The sequence below is a fragment of the Phaseolus vulgaris genome, chromosome 8 (assembly GCF_051622355.1).
Source record: "Phaseolus vulgaris cultivar YP4 chromosome 8, ASM5162235v1, whole genome shotgun sequence".
Lineage (NCBI taxonomy): Eukaryota > Viridiplantae > Streptophyta > Magnoliopsida > Fabales > Fabaceae > Phaseolus > Phaseolus vulgaris.
In genome coordinates, this window is record NC_143505.1 from 57,946,783 (window position 1) to 57,971,225 (window position 24,443).

The 24,443-nt window shown below is 30.5% G+C and overlaps 3 protein-coding genes and 1 pseudogene across 3 annotated transcripts; 2 read left to right on the plus strand and 2 right to left on the minus strand.

Moving 5' to 3' along the window:
• Positions 1-2,640: 2,640 nt before the first annotated feature.
• LOC150025684 (protein neprosin-like) lies at positions 2,641-5,444 on the plus strand (annotated as a pseudogene).
• Positions 5,445-6,550: 1,106 nt separating this feature from the next.
• Positions 6,551-8,943, plus strand: LOC137825409 (protein neprosin). Its single transcript, XM_090294313.1, has 7 exons — positions 6,551-6,697; positions 6,802-6,854; positions 7,008-7,212; positions 7,312-7,482; positions 7,899-7,952; positions 8,281-8,427; positions 8,572-8,943. Exons 1-7 carry the CDS (start codon positions 6,551-6,553, stop codon positions 8,941-8,943), a joined length of 1,149 nt encoding a protein of 382 aa, XP_090150439.1.
• A 1,500-nt stretch (positions 8,944-10,443) lies between these two features.
• On the minus strand, positions 10,444-11,142 carry LOC137826460 (protein RSI-1). The gene is made up of 3 exons (XM_068632430.2): positions 10,986-11,142; positions 10,862-10,895; positions 10,444-10,767 (listed from the first exon to the last, which is right to left on the minus strand). The coding sequence occupies exons 1-3, from the start codon at positions 11,061-11,063 to the stop codon at positions 10,586-10,588; spliced, it is 294 nt and encodes a 97-aa protein (XP_068488531.1). The 5' UTR covers positions 11,064-11,142; the 3' UTR covers positions 10,444-10,585.
• Positions 11,143-12,500: 1,358 nt separating this feature from the next.
• LOC137825838 (uncharacterized) lies at positions 12,501-22,464 on the minus strand. The gene is made up of 10 exons (XM_068631624.2): positions 21,762-22,464; positions 21,532-21,669; positions 21,026-21,214; positions 19,881-20,018; positions 19,673-19,794; positions 19,415-19,547; positions 19,186-19,315; positions 16,864-16,943; positions 16,614-16,748; positions 12,501-13,071 (listed from the first exon to the last, which is right to left on the minus strand). Exons 1-10 carry the CDS (start codon positions 22,269-22,271, stop codon positions 12,847-12,849), a joined length of 1,800 nt encoding a protein of 599 aa, XP_068487725.2. The 5' UTR covers positions 22,272-22,464; the 3' UTR covers positions 12,501-12,846.
• Between the last annotated feature and the right edge of the window lie 1,979 nt (positions 22,465-24,443).

Genomic DNA, 24,443 nt, shown 5'->3' on the forward strand with positions numbered 1-24,443 from the left:
TGCTGTTTGATGAATCCAAAGGGGAAGAAAAATAGTTGCTGAAAACTGAAACAGGGAGTTAATTCTGCACCTTAAAACCATGTCTTATGCTATGCAATACTGCTGTTTTTTTCTGGTTTAAAATCTGGTGCAGTGCAGGTGCTTAAAGCAACAAAGCTATGAGGTTAGCTATGGGGATTTGTCTCCATCAAACAGGGGGAGATTGTTGAAGATGGTTGTTGCCCCTTCAAGATTGTGTTTGATGAAGACTTATATGTACATTTCATTTGTATTTTGCTTTGCTTTAAGTATGTCTTAAGTAGTGCTTAGAGGTTGTCTAAGAGTGGGCTTTTTGCTGAGTAACTCACCTCATAACCACTGGCCATGTGATAAGAACAAGCATAAGTTTTCTTAAACTGTTTTTCACATGCTTTACAAAAAAACACGTTTACTGCATAAAAATAAATTTGTTCTTTTCTAAATAAACAGATTCTTTTTTACACTGATGCCTTGGCTAAGTCTTGTAAAAATTAGATTTTGTGCATCATGTATTTTGACTAAGTCTTCTACCTTTCAAAACGACTGAGTTTTAAATAGTTAAACTTTCTCTGTTTTCGTTTTGAAAAATAAATCTGTTCATCTGTAAATGAATAGATTCTTTTTGTCTCTGGTGCCATGTCAAGCTTAAACGTTTTTCAGTTTTATCTCTGCACCAGAATGGTTGACTAAGTCTCCTCACTTAACAAATTCTCTAACTGTTTTTTGAAAATAAATCTGTTCATTTTCTTTTCAATCTGTTCATTTTATAACAGCTTTAACTGTTTTTCAAAAATCTGTTATAAGTTGGTTTTCTATAAAATGAAAACTTGTTTTCTGAGTTTAATAACCGTTCATACATTTGCAAAAACAAGTTTTGACAGCAGAGAATCAAAAGTTTACAAAGGATTAGCATTTGTTCTTCAAAGATTTCGAAAATCACAAAGTGCTTGTTCTTGGTTTGGTTCCAAAAGCTTGGTGTGAGGTGCTGCTACTGTTCTAGCAATCTTGCCTACTGGTTTAAGGCAGATCTTTGTATCCTCAATCAGGTGTAGTCGTTTCACTTCTCATTTCTTGTAATAGTTTGGTTGAACACTCTTCTTGATAGGTGTTCTTGAAGAGTGGGTGTGTGTGTGTGCTGAAATAGGTTTTTTCAGCAAGAGTACCTAAGTTCTTGTAGGTTTCAAGAACAGTGGGAATTGTACTTGGTTGTACTGTGGTTTAGTGATTTCCACCTGGTTTTGGTGAAGACTGGATGTAGCTCAGTTGAGTGAACCAGTATAACTGCTTGTGTTCATTCTCTCTCACTCTCTGCAATTTCGTTTCTGCATAATTGATAAAACAGCAAAGAAATAAATTTGTTCAATTGAAAATAAATCTGTTCTTTCTGGGCACTGTGCATACTGTTCTTAATTTCTGAAAAAGTTGTTTGAATCTGATAAGAACATATATAATCTGCTAAAAGCCACTGGAATAGATTAACTGTGATAGGTTGCTCAAGAAATTGTCAAAGCTATTAATTGAACCTTAAACAATTGCTTAGAGTTGAAGCTTGCTGTTCTGTAATTCATTGTTCTTAATTTCTAGAAAATTGCTTGACATCAAGAAGAACACTCATAGTTTGTTAAAAGCCACTGGAACAGGTTGTTTGTAAAGGTTACTCAATTAATTGGCATGCTATCAATTGAACCTTAATCACTTGCTTGAAATTGAAGTTTGCTGTTTTGTATTTCACTGTTTTTCAATCTGATATCTGTGTGTGTGCATCTGGAAAATCTATCTGCATAATCTTGTGATTAACCTTGCTGTATTAAAAGCTTTTCAAACAAAAACAGTGCTGAAATAAATCTGTTCATTTTCACATAAATCGATTTATTTTCTGCAAAACTGTGTTAAACACTGTTTCTGCGAGAAAGTTTTAAAAGGTCAATTCACCCCCCCTCTTGAACTTTGGCACTATTAAACCCAACAGCACAGACACTAACACTAACACTGACACTGATACGACACGAACACGGATACGGAGATACGTAAAATCTTTAAAATGTAGGACATGAGGACACAAATCTATATATTATATAATTATGAATTATGAATTATATAAATTGACAATAAATATTTATGTACACAAGTATGTTCCAGATTATTTTTTGGAGCAAAAAGATGTTTTTCATGACTGGTTCACAAAGATTTGTTTCTTATTTTTATAATCATAATAACAATTTATACAATAAAGTTTGAATTTTGAGAAAATTAATGTATTTTTCCTTTTTAAAATTGTGTTAGAACCGTATTAGAATTGTCCGAAATCTAACAAATACTTTTTGAATTAGACACTTCACGGATACGTGTCCTACAAGTGTCATACGAGTGTCAGTGTCCGATACGAGTGTTGTATCTGCCATCGACACACCATTTAAGAAAAGTGTCTGAACTTCATAGCTGTAAACCAATTAAACATCATGCTCATCTTACTCTTACATTTTAATTAATTTATTTTTTTGTGTTAATATATTTCACTATCAATTTTAAAATACATTAATTATTTGTAAAGTATTTTTTTAACATTTCTAGTCACCTATATATATAGAAAGAGAGAGTTGAGATGGTAGAGTTGAGAAAAGGATGATGAATATGTTGTTCTTTATCTTATAATTGGGTATTAGTCATATTAGCTATAATGTTGATGCTATTCAAGATACATTCAAGAAAGATTTGGAGTTGGAGACAAAACCAAACCTCACACATAAGTCTCCAATCAAGACTATTCATGTATGTCATAATTCTTATATTTTTTCATATACTTTTTCTTTTTCTTTTATTGAAATTGATATATATCACACAAATGGATTACTGATTTTTTGTTTGTTTGGATTTTACAGACCAAATTTGGAGACATTGTTGATTGCATTGACATTTATAAACAACCAGCTTTCGACCATCCTTTATTAAAAGATCATAAATTGCAGGTATATAATAAAATATCTAATTATATAGAATAAGTAAACTTTAAAACCTTTCAATGTTTCAATATTTATTTGATTATATTTTTTTCTCTAAACTTTAATTTTTTGGTTATTTATTTACAGATAAAACCCAACTTTCAGATTGAAAAAACAAGTATGAATAATTCACCAATTGAATCCGTGTTTGGGTTTGATAAAGATATATGTCCACCAGGAACGATTCCTATCCAGAGAACAACAAATGTTGAAGAAAAATCATTATTAAATGATCATATATTCCTTGAAGATATACCCGGTGTTCATGTAAGATATGTTATACAATATTGATTCTTTATTCCTATAAATTATATCACATTTAATTTTTGAAGAGCATTAGTTATTTGAATATATTGAATTTTGTAGGTTGCAGAAGTATCTCTTCGAAAACATTTTGGTCCTTTTTATAAAGTTAGCGGGATAACTAGCGTTTATAATCCTCGAATTGAAAGGAAGGGTCAAATCACTCTGTCTCATGTATGGGTTGAAAATGGACAATTTTCTGTCAACAAAATCTCGGTTGGATGGCATGTGAGTTATAATTATTGTATTTATGATTTTCCTAAACAAAAATCAAGTCATTTAATTTATGTCTTAAATCTGAAAAAAAAATTGAGTATTGTTAACGGTTGTTTTTTCAGTTAAAAATATTTCTTTTTATAAAGTATTTTTTTTTTCTAATTATTTGATTTTTTTTCTATCTAATCTTCTATTCTCCAACTTACCAATTAACTTATTTTTTTCTCCAATCTCCTTCAACTTTTTCTTTTCCTTTTTAGAATTAATTAACTGAGAAGTTTTAAAGAAAATGACTAAAAGTATAAGCAAGTTAATTGACGAGTTAGAGATAAAAACAAAATTAACTTGGATTATTTCATTGACAACAAAATCAAACGGAAGAAAAGAAAATGAAACATAAAAAAATTCTAATTAATTTCACTTTTTTATTTCAGGTGCATCCACACTTATATGGTGACAATGAAACCCATTTTTATTCAACATGGACGGTAAGAAGAAATATCATTGCATTTTATTTAATCTTAATTTATACAAATGAAACATGGAGAAAATATACTCTAAAAACTTTTTAGAGTATATATTTCTCTTAGTATGGTATATCACAATTTGCATGCTATATGCATTTTATATATATAAAAAACGGAATGTACATGCAAACCTTTTTCATAACTACTAGAAATTTATTACATAATAACTAAATTTAGAAATTAAAAATAATTAGTCAATATATTAATTAAATTATATACTATATACTATTTTACAGACTTAAAAAATTATTTATATTTTATTATTAATAAAAATTTATAAAATATTTTTTAAATTGATATTTAAATTAGTTATCAAAGATTTTAGTTACTAAAATTTTAGATTCTAAATCGGTCTCAATAAAATATTAGTAGCTAAAACTTTGATAAATAATGATTAAATATCAATTTAAAAATTATTTTATAAATTTTTATTAATAATAAAAACTGTTTTAGATATCAATAATTTTTTTAGTCTCTAAAATAATTTATATAATTTAATTCAATAATAACTAATTATTTTAATCTTTAAAATTAGTTACAAAATTTGATGTCTCATCCATTTCAAATTGATGGCGAAACATTTTCAACCTCAACCACAAGAAATTTTCATGCTTTCGTTTTCTTCTCTCACATTTTCACAACTCCCATCCATATATCATTATTTAATTTTTTTTATGCTACACACTCCATTATTATTTAAAGTTCAACTTATTAAATGTTAAAAAAAATTACAGTCAGATAATTTCTCAAGAAAACAGGATGCTACAATGCTCGATGTCCAGGTTTTGTTCATATTGACAGACGTAATTTCCTTGGTGGACGTTTCCCCCACAAGTCTATCTATGGTGGACCAACTTATGAGATTAAAATTTCTATTAATCAGGTAAATAATTATCCTATTAAATTTCACTTTAATAAGAACTAAATATGACTCTTAAATATAAATTTTTAAATACAGCATGTAGATATAATATATTATTAACAAAAGTTGAGATCGATGTGTTTTCAGGATCCAGTAACAAAAAATTGGTGGGTACGTTTGCAAAATATAAACATTGGTTATTTTCCAGCAGCATTGTTCTCCGACTTGAAATCAGCAGATATAGTAGGGTGGGGTGGGAGAACAAGAACAAGTGCTGGTAACCCTAGTCCTCAAATGGGTTATGGGTATTTTCCTGATGGAAACAGTGTTCATGCATGCTATTTTAGATATACATTGATTCAAGATGAATCAAGAAAAACTTATGCACCCAGTTTTTATCAAATCACATCCTTCACTGATAAACCTAAATGTTTTGGAGTTAAATCCTATGGATATCAAGGAGTGTCTGTTGGAAATTTTCTCCAATTTGGAGGACCTGGAGGTAATTGTGATAAATAATTTTCTTTATGATTATGTTAAGTTAATAAATAATCATCTTTATTTGGAGGACCTCTATGTAAGGCTGTTCTAGCCATCTATAAAAAATAATTAATGCACATTTCAACTCTTACTTCTTTTATATTTTATATTTACGTCTCTTTTACTTGTTTTACATATCATTTCGTTAATTATGTCAATCAAAGAAATTCTAAACTAAATTTTATGTTAAAGTTAAAATAATTTTTTCAACAAATATTTTATTGCTTTATTTCAAAATAAATTTTACGAAGAATCAATAACAAATATGAAAATAAATTATGTGTTAGAAGTTAAAATAGATTGTTCAATAAATATTTAATTATTTTGTTTCAAAATAATATCTTTAGAAAAAAATCAATGACAAATTTTAAAATAAATATGTTGACATTAAAAAAAATTGTATAAAAATGTTATCCATCAAAGAGAGTTGCTTCCTCAGTTGACCTCAGAATATCAGTTCTTATACTATAAACTTAAAAAAAATTATTAAATAAAAATTAATTTTAGAGATAAAAATAGTTAATTATTATATTAACTGAATTAATTACTATTTTAAAAACTAAAAAAATTATTAATATCTAAATTAATTTCTAATAAATAATTTCTAAATTATATCTAATTAATTATTAAAGTTATAAATACTCACTTTGAAAAAAGATAATAATAATTTTTCATAAATTAATAAATGCTACAATGAAAGTAATAAATGCTACACAATAAAACAATGAATGCTATAAATAAATAAAAATAGGACATTAAATACTATACGACAAAACTATAAAATAGTTACTATGTAATAAGTACCATACAATAAATATATTTCTTAGTTTTTGCATACGAAACTTAAAATGAAAAAAATGAGTTTAATAACAATATATGTAACGGGTTTCAGACTGTGAACCAATTAAACATCATTCCTCACCTTACTCTTACATTTTAATTAATTTATTATTTTTATGTAAATATATTTCACTATCGATTTTAAAATACATATTATACATTAATTATTTGTAAACTATTTTTTTATAACATTTCTAGTCACCTCTTATATATAGATAGAGTTAGATGGTAGAGTTGAGAAAAGGATGATGAATATATTGTTCTTTATCTTGTATGTGGGGATTAGTCATATTACCCATAATGTTGATGGTATTCAAGTTACATTCACCAAAAATTTGGAGTTGGAGAAAAAACCAAACCTCACAGATAAGTCTCTAGTCAAGACTATTTATGTATGTCATAAATCTTATATTTTTTTTCATATATTTTTTTCTTTTATTAAAATTGATATCACACAAATGGATTACTAATTTTATTCTTATTTTAAATATTATAGACAAAATTTGGAGACATGGTTGATTGCATTGATATCGACCATCCTTTATTAAAAGCAGGTATATAAAAAAATTCTTTAATTATATAAAATAAGTTTAAGTTTAAAATCTTTTAATGTTATGGTTTTAATTTTTAAGTTTTCTTTGATTATATTTTTCTTTTTTATTTTATTTTTTTATTGTATTTTTTTCTAAATTTAAATTTTTTGGATCTTCATTTACAGATGAAACCCAACTTTCAAATTGAAACAACAACTCTAAATAACTCGCGAAGTGAATTCATATTTGGACTAGGTAAGGATAAATGTCCGGTAGGAACGGTTCCTATTCAAAGAACAACAAAAGATGATCTGATGGAAGAAAATTCATTATTAAATGATTCTATACTGTTTTCAGACAATCCTGGTGTTCATGTAAGATATGTTATACAATGTTGATTGTTTATTCCTATAAATTATATGACATTTAATTTTTGAAGTTGATTGGTTATTTAAATATATTGAATTTTGTAGCTTGCAGAAATATCTCTACAACCAAGTTATGGTCCTTATTATCAAATTAGCGGAACAAATAGCATTTATAATCCACGAGTTGATACGAGTAAGAGTCAAATCTCTATGTCTCATATATGGGTTCAAAACGGACCAATTCAATCTTCCAACAAAATCTCTGTTGGATGGCATGTGAGTTATAATTAATGCTTGTATTTATGATTTTTTTTTCAAAACAAAATCAAGTTATCTAATTTGTGCATTAAATATGAACAAATATTTGAGTATTTTAACTATTTTTCTACTAATTTTTTTCATAGAATATTTATAATATTTGTTATTTTTGTTTAAGTATATTGTTATTTGATTTTTTTCTCAATAAAAAGATGTAAATGTAATTTTTATTTTTTAACTTATTATTTTCCAATTCAAAAATGAGTTGACCGTCAAATTTAAAAAAAAAACTAAAAATATATAAACAAGTTAATTAATAAATTAAAGATAAAAGTAACTATTATATTATTTCATTGACAACAGAATCAAACAAATAAATAATAAATGAAAAATATAAGAAGGTTTTTTTAATTAACTTCACTTTTGATTTTCAGGTGCTTCCAAACTTTTATGGTGATACTCAAACCCATTTTTATGCATCATGGACGGTAAGAAAATATATCATTACATTTTATTTAATCTTAATTTATAGAAACAAAACACGAATTGAAAATACTCTAAGAAGTCTTAGGTTTTGGTGGTGGTTATGCTCTTTAAATTTTCTCTTTTTTCTATTAGCTTTTCTCATTTTTTTTTCTATAAGGAGAATGGATGTTTTGCCTTTGCATTAATGCTTGATTAAAGATTATAATTAAACATACTAAAGAGAATTTAATTTTATTTATTTATTTATTTATTACAGATCTTATTCAATTTTTTTATGCTACACATTCCATTATTTTTTAAAACTTTAAATGATGAATGTTAAAAAAATAGTCAGATAATTTCAAGAAGACAGGATGCTACAATGTTCGATGTCCAGGTTTTGTTCATACTGATAGAAACACTTTCCTTGGTGCACGTTTTCCCCATACATCTGTCTATGGTGGACCAACTTATGAGACTGACATTTCTATTACTCAGGTAAATAATTATTCTATTAAATTTCACTTTAATTAGAATTTAAAATGACTTTTAAATACATGATTAATATTCATTTTAAACTTCTGAATAGAGCATGTAGATATAATATATATTATTAAGAAAAGTTTAGATGTGTGTTTTCAGGATCCAGTGACAAAAAATTGGTGGGTAGGTTTACAAAAGAAAAATATTGGTTATTTTCCAGCAGCATTGTTCTCGAACATGAAATCAGGAGATATAGTAGGGTGGGGTGGGAGAACAAGAACAAATGTTGGTAGCCCTAGTCCTGAAATGGGATCTGGGTATTTTCCTGATGGAAACAGTGCTCATTCATGCTATTTTAGATCTGGATTGATTCAAGATGCATCAAGAAAAGTTTATGGACCTAAACCTTATCAACTCACAGCTTTCACTGATAAACCTACTTGTTTTGGTGTTAAATCCTATGGAGATCAAGGAGGGATTTTTGGATATGTTATGCAGTTTGGAGGACCTGGAGGTAATTGTGGAAATTAATTTATGATTATGTGAAGTTTAAAAATAATCATCTTTATTTGGATGACTTATGTAAGGCTATTCTCACCATCTATAAAAAATAATTAATACACAAATTTCAACTCTTACTCTTGTATATTTTATCAGTTTTTTAAAATATTTTATATTTACATTTTTTAATGTTTTTATCTCATGATTCAAAGAAATTTTAATATAAATTTTAACTGAAGTTCAAATAAATTGTTTAACGAATATTTAATTACTTTGTTTTAAAATATTTTTTATAAAAAATCTAGACGATGTGAAATTGTTAGACGTATCAAAACAAGTCCTAAAATCGAGAGATTTAAGAGGAATGAGAATTTGTCTCCGAAATTACTATAAAAAATATTAAATGAAAATTATTTTTAAAAATAAAAAATAATTAGTTGATATATTGATATTGTTATAGTCAATCACCACATTTGAAGTATTGTTTGTTTTGAAACTGGGAACTCGTCACAATTTTATCCTTAAAAGGTAAAAAATTATCTTTAAAAGTAATTGTCACATGTTTTTATTAGGAGGAATATTATCTTTTAGTTTATAAAATAATATATAATTTAATCAAATAATGATTAATTTTTTTTTAAAATTAGTTATTTTTTAATAATTTTTTTGTAATGAACTTGGTGGAGATTTTTAAGAATTTAAGTATAAGATGAATGATGAAAAGATAAAATTGTGTAACATAAAAGAAAGAATGGAAGACCTAGAGATAACTTTAATGTTTTTGAATTAGATATAATCACCGTAAGAAAAACATTAAATATAAAAATTAATTTTAAAACAAAACTTTAATTTTATTAGCTTTTGTTTAAATTGGATTAATATTTAAAATAATTAATCACACATTTGATCTTTATTAAGAGGAAGATTGACTTTAACATACAATTAATTGAGTCTTTTACCTTTGTTTTGTGTTTTGTAAAATTAAAATCTTTATTACTTCTCTTCAAGATTAATTCCATATTAACTTTAATTTTTCCTTAATAAACAACCATTCTTATAATTTTTTTTAGTAAGAATTACTTTTTACTCATGAATATCACTTAAATTATTATTTTATATAATTTTAATCGTGGTCTTTATAATTTTTTACTTTTAATTTATATATCCCATTAGAGATTACGATAAAACATACAACTTAATATGATGACTTTATAAAATGAGAAGATAGCATACAACATTCATTGATAAATTAAGAATTAAAATATTACTAATGTATTAAAAAAATAAATCATAATAAAAATATTATAAGGTACAAAGCAAAAATTAATAATTAATTAGATTTTATTAGTTTTTAATATAACAATAATGATTAACAATAACGAATCATTAATATTATAATTTTTTTATTTTGAATTAAAAATAATTTTAATTATATTTTAAGCTATAACGTAATAATAATTTAGATTTATATGTATTGTTTTATTCAAGTATCTTTTGCTCCTACTCTTACTAAAGCAAAACTTAATGATCTTTTGTTGTGTTTGAGCTAAAAACCATTCTCATTCTCCTTGGAAGGTAAAAATACAATCTGTGAAAGAAGTTATCCATGTAGGGATGGAGAAATGGTGAAGAATTATATATATATAGGATTAGAAATGCAGAAGTGGTGGGTTTAAGGGCACTTGGGTCGTCCTTCCTTGGTCTTCCAGGTGTTGTAGCAAGGGCAGAGTTGCTTGTTTCCATAGGTACCAGGAGGCACGCATAGGCATTTTGCGCAACACTTCTGACAGAAAAACATGCATGGCTTCTTGTGTGAAGTTGCTGAGCAACGGTACGTACACCTCCCTTTACAATCTGTTCAATCCCAACCATTCATTCATCATCATCATCATCATTCAAATTAACTCAACCCCTTCAAACCCATAACTATACATAACATGCTTTTTACCTGAAGCCCGAAGTGTTCCACTGCGCGTATAAGCCTGTTCAAACATCACAAATACACTTGTATTGTTAGAGAATCATTATGCTTTTCATCAAGTCTTCTTCTTGTTGTTGTTTTTCTAACGTACCTGAGCTACATCAGAGAATGAGACCAAAAGAAGCAAAGAGAGGGCAAGCATGATGGGGCTGTAGGAACGTCCTGCCATGGCTGTCAGAATACAAGCTTTTGTTATTCCTTTTTAGGCATTGGAAGGATATTTATACAAGAGAGGGTCCGAAGCTAACAGTGAAAAGTAAGATGAAGAAGAAAAATAAATTAGCAATAGAATTCCGTTGTTTAAGGCGTTGAAAAGGGTGGTAGGAAAATTGATTGGAAAAGTTGCATGAAAAAGTGAGCGATAACAGCGCCATATCTTCTGTAATGTTTGTTTTTATTCCTTTTTGTCAACTCACTAACATGCTCTCACTGTTTATTTCACATCTTCCCTCCATTGTATGCAATCATTTTTGTTCACAATCACTTGTTTGAAATGTAATGAATATATAGAAATTTAACTCGGGATCAATGCTGAAAGAAGCACACGAGAGTTTTGTAGTATGATTTTTGTGGGCCACGCATTCCTTTATATTATTTTCTACTACCATTCCCTCACATGCACACTTCACTGTAGAATATGCAACTCAGTCTTTATTTTAATATCAAGAGTTAATGGATGAGACAGAGTGATGTTACTCACGTGTTAATTAATTTTTAAGAAATTAACATGATAGAAACTTATTTCTACAAAAAAAAATGTTTGGAGGTTTCAGTAGGAATACGGGGTGCCAATAGTAATTCTCTTCAGAAGGTCCTTTATTCCATCTTGACCTAAAACGTGAAAGACCTTATTGGTTCATTTTATTTGAAAACAAATGTGAATTAATACAGGGAAATAAAATCGGGCTTTTAGATCCAATCTCTAAGAATAAAACAAAAAATAAGGGGAATAAAATACATAAATAAGTAATTAATAAATAACAGGAAATGATAGGAATTACGAACCTATAAATATGGATTTTATAAGTGCAAGGCCGAAAACGTGAATCTCATAATAGTAACCCTATCCATAAGGCTTTCTTCCTCCTTGGCCTTCCTTAAGTACTTTATCACTCTTTTTTTGTATGTTGTATGTTCCTATATGCTCTATAAGTATATGGTATTTTCCTAAATGTTCATGTTAAATTAATAAATTAATTTCACTTCTAAATCTTAAATCAATTTACTTTTAGTCTTTTAGTTTTTAATTTTACTTGTGAATTTGGAGAAATCACGCCACACGAATACAGGTGTTCTCAAACAGAAAAAAGTACCAATAACTAACCCCAAACCACAATGCTATCTAATAGATTGCACTAGGAAAAAAAATGCTCTATAGAATGTTTAACCCAATAGTAAGATTGGGTGATTTTGAATATTTTTAGGAAGTGAAATGACCCTGCCATTGGGATATCATATGTATAAGATATACATTATTATTTACTTAGATTTTTTTTAAAAAAGAAACTGCATATTGAACCACTTTTTTTTATAATTGCTGATCGAAACACTAATCTAAAGAAAGATAATAAATAGCAGCATGAAATATAACAAACTAAAGTCAGAATAAATGAGAATTAAAATATTTCAAAATTAACATTCAAGCACAGCTTAATTTCACCTTCATTTGCATTTCTCTATAGCCATTTGGCACTTTATCTGAAAATCAATATATAACAAGCCACTATAAAATTTCTTAATAAAAAATTTTCAACTTGACCTAAATTTGAGAACACACATTAACACCTATATAAATGGCCAGCACAAGCTTCCATGGTTTTGTTCCTATTTTTGTTTGATTTCACTAAGTTGAAGACTAAAATAAATTAAATATTCCTCACACCTCACACTATTGGCTTAAGTGATTCACGCTGGGAATAAGCACCGACTAAGCCACAGGATACTCTGGCAACCTAGGAGAGGTTCAACATTTCTGTCAGTTTATTATAATCCCATAGATTCATGTTCTGGCACATGTAAACGGCACCAACAGCAAGTATAACAGAAAAAACTGCCATGCTCTTCATGCACCCATGGCCTTGCGACAATCGTCCCAAAATGACCTTGCAGTACTTGTCTGCATCCTTTAATAATGCATGGCTAGAACCATCATCCACATTAGCAAACGCCTCCTCATTCTACAAAAGACAGATTGAGTGAGATGGCATAAGATTAACAAATATAGTTAAATTAGGTTCAAGATAAGGTGCATTCTCTACATTGATTCTGGAACAATGTGTCACCTAAGATAACTACGTTATTTAGTTTCTAATCTCACTGCTCTCGCCTAAGGATTTTGAAAACGTGTTAAGAAACATTTGGATATGCTGCAAGAGATTAAACAGCCTAAATATACTGTTGCCAAATTAATAAACCCATTTTGGGAGCCTTTGGAAGAAACTTTTACAGAGCTTTTTGGGCTTATATTATTCAAGTACTTATGTGGAAAAATTTTAAGGTGTTGGGTTAAGCATATGAAAGTGGCTAATGACCCCCTTGTGTAAGCTTCTTTTAATGAGTTATTATGTTGGGAAAGTAGATCAAGGTCAGCCACAAGCTGACCAAAAACCTTTGCTAGTATGTCAAAGGAAAAATAGAAGACAGTGGTGGGCAAAATAACAGTAGACTGTTGAATCAGTTACGACGGCTAGAAAGGAAGGGTATAGATAGAGCACTTAAGGGTTTGTGGGGATAGGTAAAGATTACATTGTTGTGAGAAGGATAAGTCCTTGTCCAAAAGGGGAGCAGCTTCCTTTGTAGAGCCTCTGTACTTGTGATTCAATCAATAAAAGTTTTTAAAAATTGGTCCAACCTGCCGGATTCGAAAGAAAACAATGGACAAACGTGAAACCAGGTTATCGACTTGAAATCAATGGTAAAAGTGTTGAAGACAACCAACGATCAAGGGGTACACATCGAAATAAAGAAAAGCAAGAGGCATTGATGGGATCAAAGATTTGCTTAAAGACTGGAAGTAAAGGCAAGGCATCACTCATATTGGAGAACAAAGTGGCCATGAAACAGCAGTGGAAAGTGAAATGCTCGAAGCAGAGGGAGATGATGTTCGCCAGTGGAAGGTGGAATTACCCATGTTTGAGGGAAACAACCCTTTGGGTTAGTTTGCAAAATGAAATTCGCTTTTATTAGCATGGAGGAAAACACTGTTCATTTGTTCCATAATTGGAACAATTACTAGTGATTCGACAAGAAGAAAGAATGAGTTGTTAGTGGTACAAGCATCTTTGACCTCAGATGATCAGTTGTTAGGGTATTTCTTAGCGGGTTTGTAACAGTATTAGACCCAATATTCACCCTCATGATCCCAAGGAATTGGTTAGAGCTGAGGAATTAGCTTATGACTTGGAATAAGCAAAGATTTTTGGGGAGACTCAAAAGCATAACACAGTAGCGAATTCGAGATACTATGGTTGATGAACGAGTGATAGCTCGTCCAAGTGGGATGGAACCAAGGTCCAGACTTGACTTATTAAAGTAATTTTGGCAAAGGATGAGCATGTTAATGAAGAAGTTGAAATTACAAAATTAACTAGTGACGATGAAGAAGAAGAGGGTTTGGAAGCTTTATGCCAATGGATCTTTCCTTGCGTTTGGCAGGGAGGTTGACTTAACCCTGAATTACGAAATTGGAAGGAAGACTACAAGGAAAAAAGGTGTTGATTCTAGTTGACAGTGGCGTGCGTGAGTCACAATTCTATTTCTTCTAGATTAGTACAATGCTTGGAATTGAGCGTGGAACCAACTCAGTACTATGGAGTGCGGCTAGGAGATGGGAATAGAAAAAGAGCACAAGGTTGTCGCAAACATATTGCAGTAATAATAAGAGAGTACGAATTGATGGAAATTTTCTTGTTTGAGATGGCAGGGTTGGACTTGATTTTAGGAATAGCATGGTTAGCAACTATCGGGTAAGTTAAGGTGAACTGGAAAACTTTAGCTATGGCGTTTGTAAATCAGGGACATGTAAGGCTTCTCCTCAAGCATTAATGAAGGTAAGAGAGGTGGACGTAACGCCATTATTGTGGGTGGTGGACATTGAGGATGACGTAAATTCAAATAAAGCGTGACAGATTGAAACTAAAGAGCAAAAACAACTACAACAAATATTAAGATCAATATCAACATGTTTTTGCTGAACCTCAAGATTTGCCACCAAGTAGAGAAATCGACCATAAAATTCTCATGAAGACAAGGGTTGATCCAGTGAATGTTTGACCCTACATATATTCTTACATTAAAAAGAATGAGATTGAAAAACATGTTAAAGAAACGTTGGTCTCGTGTATTCGGCCCGGCAATAGTCCCTATTCAAGATCAGTCATTCTAATTAAAAAGACAGGGGCAATTAGCATTTTTGCATTGATTATAGAGTTCTCAACAAAGTGAATACACCAAATAAGTTTCATACTCCTGTTATTGAGGAGTCTTGAGTTACAAGACGGGTTAAATGGGCCAAATATTTTTGTCAAGATTCCAACTTCTATAGTAAGTGATAGATATTTTGTGTTTCTTTGTCTTTTTTGGAAGGAACTCTTTAGAAGACAAGGCACTACATTAAGGATGAGTACATCTTATCATCCAGAATATGATGGACAAACCAAGGTACTGAATAGAACACTGGAAACATATTTATGATGTTTCACTTCTGGACAGCCGAAGGCTAGGGTGGAGTTCATGGGAAAAATATTGTAAAATACAAGTTACCAAGGGGCAAAAGTGTACACGATTCAAGGTGGTATATGGAAGGGCTCCTCCTTCAGTAGCCAGATTTATTCCAGCAGACATTTTGGTAGAAGCAGTAGCACCATGCCTAGTGGAGAGGGATGAAGCTTTAAAACAGTTGAAATATCAGTTAAGGGCTCAGGATCACATGACAAGATATGCTAATGCTCATTGAGTAACATCTAAAATAAAGGTGGGAGATTGGATATATTTCACAATTTGTCATCAAGACCAAGTAATGCCTACAAGACTGTATCCAAAACTGGCAACCAGATACTATGAGCCCTATAAAGTGATCAAGCAAATAGGAGTAGTTGCTTTACAGTTACAGATTCAAGTGTAGGGCAGAATTCACCCAATTTTTCATGTTTCTCAACCCAAGTTGGCAGTAGGAGATCATCCAGTCGAAGTTACAGGACCATTCCACCGGATTACAACCATATCAAGTGTTAGGAACTAGGATGGTAAAGCAAAGGGAAGAATCGGTACATCAATTGTTGATTCAATAGCAAGATAAATCACCAGAGGAGGCAACATAGGAAGATAAAACTAATATACAACAACAATCTCTGAAATTCAACCTTGAGGACAAAGTTCTGTTTTGAGGGAGAGGTATTGTTAGGAAAAATGATCAAGATCAGCAACAAGCTAACCCAAAACCTTTGTTAGTATATCAAAGGAAAAACAGAAGACAGTAGTCGGCAAAATAACAGAAGGTGGTTTGTGATTCTCTTGGTAACAAGCTCTTACTTAATAACCACTCAATTAAGTTATTTATCCAAAATCACCCTTGATCATACAAGAACAAATTGTAAAATATACAGAGGCTTCAATGTGCATACCAATGTGTTCATTAATATAAAATGCAGCAGTACAGTTAGAAAGGTTGAGTGTCTCAAGCTGTGTGCAACTGCATTTACTAAAAATGAAAATAGTTTACCTTTTTACAAAAGCTCTTAAGAGTTTCCCTCAAAGGATCAAGATTAGTATGTTTGGCAAAGTATTCCTTCCATTCACCAGAAAGTCTTCTCAATACAACAATACTTGCTTCAAGGTTATCCATATAAAGCAAATCCTGTTTCCCAGTATAAAACACATGTTTGTGTTAGTAAGTACGAAAGGAGTCCCAAGGGAAAAAGTGTAGGAAATGAATGAAAATAAATTTTGAAATAGCATTCCCTTGTACTTACCCATTGCTTGTAACACTCAGGATTCTGAGTCAAGCACCAAATAAAGATGTCACTTGCCTCCTTTGATAGGTCAGGATTAGCTGTAAAAGACTCAAGCATTTAAGTTTTCAAACAAAAGTAAAACACCAACACTTTCATCTTTTAGTAATAAATACTTAAATACTCGAGAGACCGCACAAAAAGCAAATAACTAGTAAATTGTAACATATAGATAGTGTTTGGTCTGAAATAGGGGTGTTTGTTTGCTTTGAAACAATCAATTATAGGATATTTCAGAGGTTCCGAAATAACAAATTATTTCTGCAAATAACATTATTTCAAAAAGTTGTTTGTAGTGAGTTCACTATAATAATTAATTATTTCAAGAAATAATCGATTAATACTGCTCCATATTTTAGATTCCTTTATGTAATAATTGATTATTTAAACCAAAACAGTGGTTTTGATGAGTGTTAGAAGTTTAATTAATTATTTTAAAACTTAATAGATTAAAAACGTGTCCAGACCAGAAAATTGAAGGGAAACTAATTTCTCTTAGTATTTTAAAGGATTTAGTGTTTTTCGGGTTCAAAGTTATCAAATATGAGAAGAGGAAGGAGAAGAGCTTTGTGTGTGAAGGGAACTGAAGAGCACTCACATTTTTCTCCATTGAAGAGGTGACTAAAATCTCAAGTCCTTACTCTTCCATCTCATGTTTTGGCGGGTTTGGGGTTTGAGGTTCTTCTTATTTGGGTTTAAAGTAAGAAATTGAGAGGTTTGTGAATTATTCTTGTGAAATCTAACACGGGGGAATTTGGTGATTTTTCAGAAGTGCTAAATTAAACCCTATTATTTTCATTTATGAATTCATGAGTGATTTTGGGCGTTGGTTATTCATTAATTGACTAATAGTGTAATTGTTAATTGTGGTATTGGTTCTAGAGTGACTTGCTATGAATTAATTGTCAATTGATTGTGTGATTTCCAATTGTGGATACGCGGATAAATCACAATTTTGTTATATTGTATGCAAGTGAGAACAGTTATCTCCAAAAATGGCCAAGTACACTTTTCCATCAAAAAGGGAAAAGTAATACCCTCTTTTTTTGGTAAAGGGAATAAAGCATTACCAGCTCAGACCATGGGTAGCATATGAAACTATCATCGTCTAGGATGACATGAGAAACTCCTTTCCTTTGGGATTGGAGAATATGAGAGCTACCACCATCTTGGATGAGGTAGCATACACTTGTCTTATAAGATGAAGCAAATTAAGCATTATAGGTGCCAAGGTCGGCCAACTCTCAGCTCACATAAGTTAATTCACCACAAGTTGAGCTAAAATTGAGTTGACTCAACTCGTTCACTTTATGGTAAGCCAAAAAACTTTCAACCTGGCTCAAACCACTACGGATTGATACATTAAAGGAACTAAATTTAAAGAAACAAAAAAGAACAATTATTTTTTTATTAATAGTATTTTATATGTGTGTGCATGTGTATAATAGCATTGAATATTTAAATATCTAACCAATGTCAAGAGTTCTTCGAATATCTTCAAATTGCATTTCTTTTTCTGAAATTGAAATTGGTCAACTCACTTAAAACTCAACTGGAACATGTTTGGCTCACGGGTTAACTGAGCTAGATTGATTTTGACCCACAATAAAAGAATTCTTTTAACTTTTTCAACCCAATAAGATGATGAGTCAGGCTGACTCACGAATTGCAACTCACTTTGACATAGCACTACCACCTTCAGAAACAAGGGTAGCAAAATGTCTTTGGGGATAGAGAGGGCAATGGGACATCCTTGCCTAAGTGGTTGTAATGGGGGCTTGTCAAATAAAAGTCAGATTGTTTAACATGATTACTATGATCTTTCGTATTCTTATATGCAAAGATATATTATTATACCATTTATATATATATATATGTGTGTGTGTGTGTGTAATATTATGGAATGTTTTAGAAGAATGTGGGTATCATGGATGCTTTGTTTTTCTGGTTTGTCGCACAGGCTGAAAACAATGCTTTTGTGAAATCTTTAAATGTGTCTTATGCTCACTAAGATTATAAATTTCTTTTGTTTAGATGCCCAGTTTTGGAACCATGTCAAGTTTCTGCACATTTTTTTTTTATTCTTTTTGCTTTCTTTTATAGGATTTTTTACACACAAAAGAGTTGAATTGAATGGGATTAATATACGTTTATATTGTAAATAAATATTAAGTTTATGGATAACGTTATCTTTGATGTATGGTTGTCCCCGTGTAACAGCACTACATAAATTACATCTGCAAAGGAAAAAATTGACGGCAATCAACATTAACTAGAAATTACCTTCTCCCGCAGCTTTAATTGCTAAAATTAGTATCTGCTGCGCAAGATGCTTTAGTGCTTTACTTCCAGGGGAACCAGAAAGGGCAACTTCTTTTATTGTTGGATAAACAGCTTCAAAACTTTCAGTGGCCTAAATAAAATATACAAAATACCAGATGAGTATCTCAGCTAAACCAATGATTGCAATGCAAGTGCTTAGAAGATACAAAGGATTATTTTAAAATTCTACCTTGACCCGAGCTGAAGGAAGAGGGAACGTAACTCTCAATAGCGAATCAAGTGCCCACGGGGGCACAACACGCTCCCCCTTTCTGACAGCCCCATTTAGTAAAATAGAACGAGCTTTAGGAAATGTGATAATTCTGTTAAAAAAGAAAGAATGGATGAAGATAAATTGTTAAAGGAAAGAATGAGCATCTAGGAATTCTGCACTAGTTACAATCAATAAATCAGGGGAAGTTAGTGAGGAATCACAAAGGTTCCTAACCTCTCAACCAACTGTAATATCAAGTCTCTTGACTGTGGATTGCAGCCAGACTTCGCACTCAGCATGGGCAAGAGAAGAGATACCCACAAGTACAACCCCATAACTAGATCTCCTTGAGAAGCCTACAACAAATCCAAATCCAGTTACAAATCCATATAACAAATTTGTGTTTAGGGTGGGGGCACTATATCATGTTGAAAGAAGTCACCTGAGTTATCACCCAAACAAACACAGGGAGTTTATCCTGTCCTTGGTATTTTTTACTCTCCTTCATTATTGGCAATAAACTAATCATGACATCAGGTTTTCGTCGAAGCACCATTGCTAAAACCACAAATATGGCAACCTGTAGTTCAAGTGATATACAATATTCACACCAAATATTCAATGAATTATAGTTATAGCTCATATGTAAACATGTTACAGAATTAAAATAACATTATAAGATTTGACTGATATTTCAACAAGTTTATAAATATTCAAATAAATTTGGATGCCATATTGCAATCATCAATAAGTAGAAAAAATAAAAAATACACAAATTACATTGAAAAAGTGACATCAGCCAAGTTGATCCTGGAACACCAAGAAGTTTATTGAAAGGGCCACCTTTACAAAATCTCCTTATTAATATGGATATCTGGCTACATTTACAGAAAATCAGATGCACAACCATTCAAAGCTGAGAATCAGACTGTAATATATCACTGTCTGAGAAGGTAAACCCCACATCCAAACTTGTCCCCCTTAGCTTATGCCGTACATCCTTGTCATCCTTAAATCTTAATGCATTTCAGACTCATAGGACACATTAAATAATTAACCAATATTTGTGTTGTTTGAAAAGCTAGTCATTCACTAGTGCCAACAAAGCTAAGGAACCATAAGAAAAATATCAAATCTAATACGGCTTGAGAAATGGTCATTTTATTTTGAATATTTCTATATTTCATATTAAATAGGAAACAACTTGGTAAAGAAACTAAGAAAAAGTCAAAGTTGCAATACAGTCATCTATAAAATTTGATGGTAATTAAAACAAAAAGTTATGAAATTAACATCAACATTCAGAAAAGGTTATCATTGACATCCAAAAAGGTTAGAACAACAATATCCAACCAAGCATTAAGTCACTAGATGGTGCCAGCAATCCAGATACCATCTCTCACAGATACATATACTTGCTCATATGGAGACACAAATCAACAAAGACGCAAAGTTTATTTCTGTACTATTAAAAACGCCAAAAAAATATAGTAATGTCCTCATCAACACAAAAATTTAAGAAATGCAACACCGTTACAGAACCACGACAAATTGTCATAACCGTCATGGTGTGATTTCAAAGGGTACCTGAGATTTCGATGATGATTGTTGGACCACCTTCTTAGATCCCTTAACAGTTCCCTGATGACTTGTAATGTCTGCAAGAATGCTGTCTAACGACCATATCACAAAGGAACCAAGGGCTTCATATGATCGATGACTGATCCAATCAGTTGATATTTTGTAAATATCCTCAGAAATATGCAAAAGAGGGATCTGTTGAGAAAGGCAAAAATGATAAGAAAGACTAACAATTACCACCGACCAAGGACCACAAAGCATCCAAACCATCAAAAACAACAAAGACTATAAAAAGAGTGATGCATTAGGATGATCATCACAGAAAGTCAACACACATAATTCAGCGACATTTTCACAAAAGACTCAAAAACAACAATGATCAGATCAGAGCTCACTCATGCAATTAAAAATTCTATACATACTACCATATATCGCGCATCACAAAACCATACAACTTAGTTTCCAAATTTTTAATCCGAATTACAAAATAAAAAGGAACAGAAACAACTCACATCAACAATCTTCGCAATGGTGGATTCTTTGAACGTCTTCAACCACGGAAATTGAGCTCCACTCACCGACGAGAACGCGCGACCGAAGTAATCAGCAAATCGCATCATCATAATATCTTGTTGCGATTCATACGAAGCCTGCGCAAACAGGATTCATCTTATCTATCACATACAATGAACAAAAACGAATCGCAATTACAGCAGATCAGTAGCGAAATCGAAACACTCACGGTAATTTCAGCAAGAAACGTGTCGAGTTCATCGGCGCTGATTCTGGAAGCAGCTTCGGCCACAGTCACCTTCGGTTTCTTCGGCTTCTTCTGCTTTGCCTTCTTCACTTCGGAAGAACCGTTCTGGATGGCGCCGGCTTCCGGCTCCGCATCGCCGTCGTCTTCGTCGTCGGAAAGCTGCTTCGATCTGCTCGGAGTGGCGCCCGCCGCCTCAGCAGCGGCAGATATCTGAGACTCGAGGAGGCGGCGGCGGCGCTCCTCGGAATGCCGCTCGACGGAGCTGAAGACATCGGAGGACTGATCGGCGGTGAAATTGTCGTTGGCTAGGGGCTGCTTGGAGGAGGACTTCTTGTTGTTACGGTTTCGCTTCTGATAGGACACAGTTTGCCATTCGTTAGTGTTGTTTTTAGCGGCGGTGTTTTGCGTGGTGCGGGTTCTTCTTCTGTGAGCTTCTTCTTCTTCCTCTTGCTCCCTGAGAATGGCTTCAATGAGAGCTGAAGTCTCATCCATGGCGCTCTGTTACGAGGCAGAGGAAGAAGATCGAGACGGCGTCGTTGGAGATAGATCGGAGGCAGAGAGAGACAAATAGAGAGAGAGAGAGGGTAATTAAGTAGAAGATGATGACAGAGAACACATACAGATGGACTCTCATGTGTGATAAAAAAACACACGTGGGTGTTTCCTTCTGCTTTTTAAGTTTGACATCACTCAATTACGACACTGTATTTGCATTATCCCTTGCGTTTTGTCACTTTTTTGGTAAACGTTGAAAAACAAAAATATAACAGATAACACAAAAGAGTTTAATTTTTACCTAACTGTAAAATGTTTTATATAATTAATATCGTAATAAATACTCATAACTCTATGAAAAATTAATAAATTTATATATATTGGTCACAGTAAGTTAAGAACAAATTTATAAAAATACGATTAAATAATTTAGAATATGATAGTTAAGAATTTTTTAAATTTAATTGTTTAGAAAATTTAGTGTGTGCTTATCTTTTATCATTAATTGTATTTATATATTTGGTATTTTTTATAACACGCCATCAAGTTTAATCTATTACTTTTATTTCATCTTTAAATCACTTTTATTTCCATCTTTAAAAAGTAAGTGATAATTGAATATTTCTAAAATATGATAATGAAAATACTTTATTTTTAATCTTAAATATTTGATTGAGTATTTAGATTTTTTATATATTTTTAAGTAATTGTTAAATATTCTCATTAGACCCTCCTCCACTATATTAAATTATCATTCTCAATCATTATTTCTATTCTTTTAAAAAACAGACCACCACTTTTATCTATTCACTTTTATTTATGTATCTCTAAATCCATTTAAAATTAGATTTACATATAATCTCATAATTCAATTTAAAAAATTATTAAAATAAACAGTTTATAAATTTCATGAAAAAAAAAATCACTTTTATTAGTTTAACTTGTGTTTTAGTTTCAAGGAGTTTTATTATAAAATAATTTAAAAGATTCCACTGTGTAATAAATATAGATTATATTAAATATATATTGTCTTACATTACTTTTAACTTATACGAATATATAATATCATTTTTAATACATCCTTTTTTATTTTTTAGCGAGATCAAGTTGATATTAAACTTGTTTTTTTAATTTTATAAATATTTTTTAGTTATGATTTCTAATTATAAATAAAAATATATTTAATTAACTCTGAAGGATAAATTTCAATCAAAATAACATAATTAAATATTTTTCAAAATATTTTATTATTTAAAAACTAACAAGTCTTTTTTTTAAATAAATTATTAAACTAAATATGTGATTTCAGTAAAATCTGATATAATTGAAATCGTCAATACCAAATATAATTTCAATTTAACTTTACACTGAAGTCATACTTATTATATACGACTTCAATTATCAGTTAATATTAATTAAAATTGTATGCACCAAATACAATTTCAGTACGAATGTTATCGGAATATGATTTAACTTATAGTCGTATTTTGCATGTACAATTTTTTGAAAATATTTTGTATATACAATTTTTTTGAAAAAAAAAATATGTTTTTCAGATATCGTGAGCATAAATGACAATTTTTGTTAAATAATTTTATACTCTATAATACTTGTACAATTCTAAAAAAAAAAATTCAAAATAACAAATCGAATTACAACGTGTAGGAAAAACACCAAGACTTTTACTACATATAAGAATTTTGTCTTTCATATGTCCAATTGTAAAATATTTTATTATAGATATTGAAAAAAAGTTTTTATTATTATATGACGTTGATATTCTTGTGAAAGGTTAATTTTGCTTTTTATTGTTATTATTATTATGTTCATTTGTATCTTTTGTTTGTTGACTTCTGCTTTGCACGTAACAAAGTAAATTCAAGCCAAACTTACGCGTCTCAAGAGTAATGTATAGTATTTTTTCCTTTTAGACGCGAGATACTATTTTGAATATGAATCCATGTTATCTTCACGTAAAATAAACACTGATCTTTAGAAAATTATTTCGTTTTTTTTTTTAAATAGAAGCATATTGGAAAAAAAAAAACTATATGTAAATTTGTTTGACATCCTAATTGATATATCCATTTATAATATACTCATCCTATGAAAGTGAAAAGTTAACCTTCTTTAAGTAGAAAAAATACTGCAATAAAAATGTTCTCATTA

Bases quoted from the DNA above. Each gene is read 5' to 3' on its own strand.
- LOC137826460 (XM_068632430.2), bottom strand. From the start codon at position 11,063: ATGGCAGGACGTTCCTACAGCCCCATCATGCTTGCCCTCTCTTTGCTT. The intron at 10,896-10,985 runs GTACGTTAGAAA...ATGTTTGAACAG, and splicing joins CATTCTCTGATGTAGCTCAG to GCTTATACGCGCAGTGGAAC. The intron at 10,768-10,861 runs GTAAAAAGCATG...GGGATTGAACAG, and splicing joins TGGAACACTTCGGGCTTCAG to ATTGTAAAGGGAGGTGTACG.
- LOC137825838 (XM_068631624.2), bottom strand. From the start codon at position 22,271: ATGGATGAGACTTCAGCTCTCATTGAAGCCATTCTCAGGGAGCAAGAG. The intron at 21,670-21,761 runs GTGAGTGTTTCG...CTGTTTGCGCAG, and splicing joins CGTTTCTTGCTGAAATTACC to GCTTCGTATGAATCGCAACA. The intron at 16,944-19,185 runs GTAATTTCTAGT...AGTCTTTTACAG, and splicing joins AATTAAAGCTGCGGGAGAAG to CTAATCCTGACCTATCAAAG.
- LOC137825409 (XM_090294313.1), top strand. From the start codon at position 6,551: ATGATGAATATATTGTTCTTTATCTTGTATGTGGGGATTAGTCATATT. The intron at 7,953-8,280 runs GTAAGAAAATAT...TTAAAAAAATAG, and splicing joins ATTTTTATGCATCATGGACG to TCAGATAATTTCAAGAAGAC. The intron at 8,428-8,571 runs GTAAATAATTAT...GTGTGTTTTCAG, and splicing joins CTGACATTTCTATTACTCAG to GATCCAGTGACAAAAAATTG.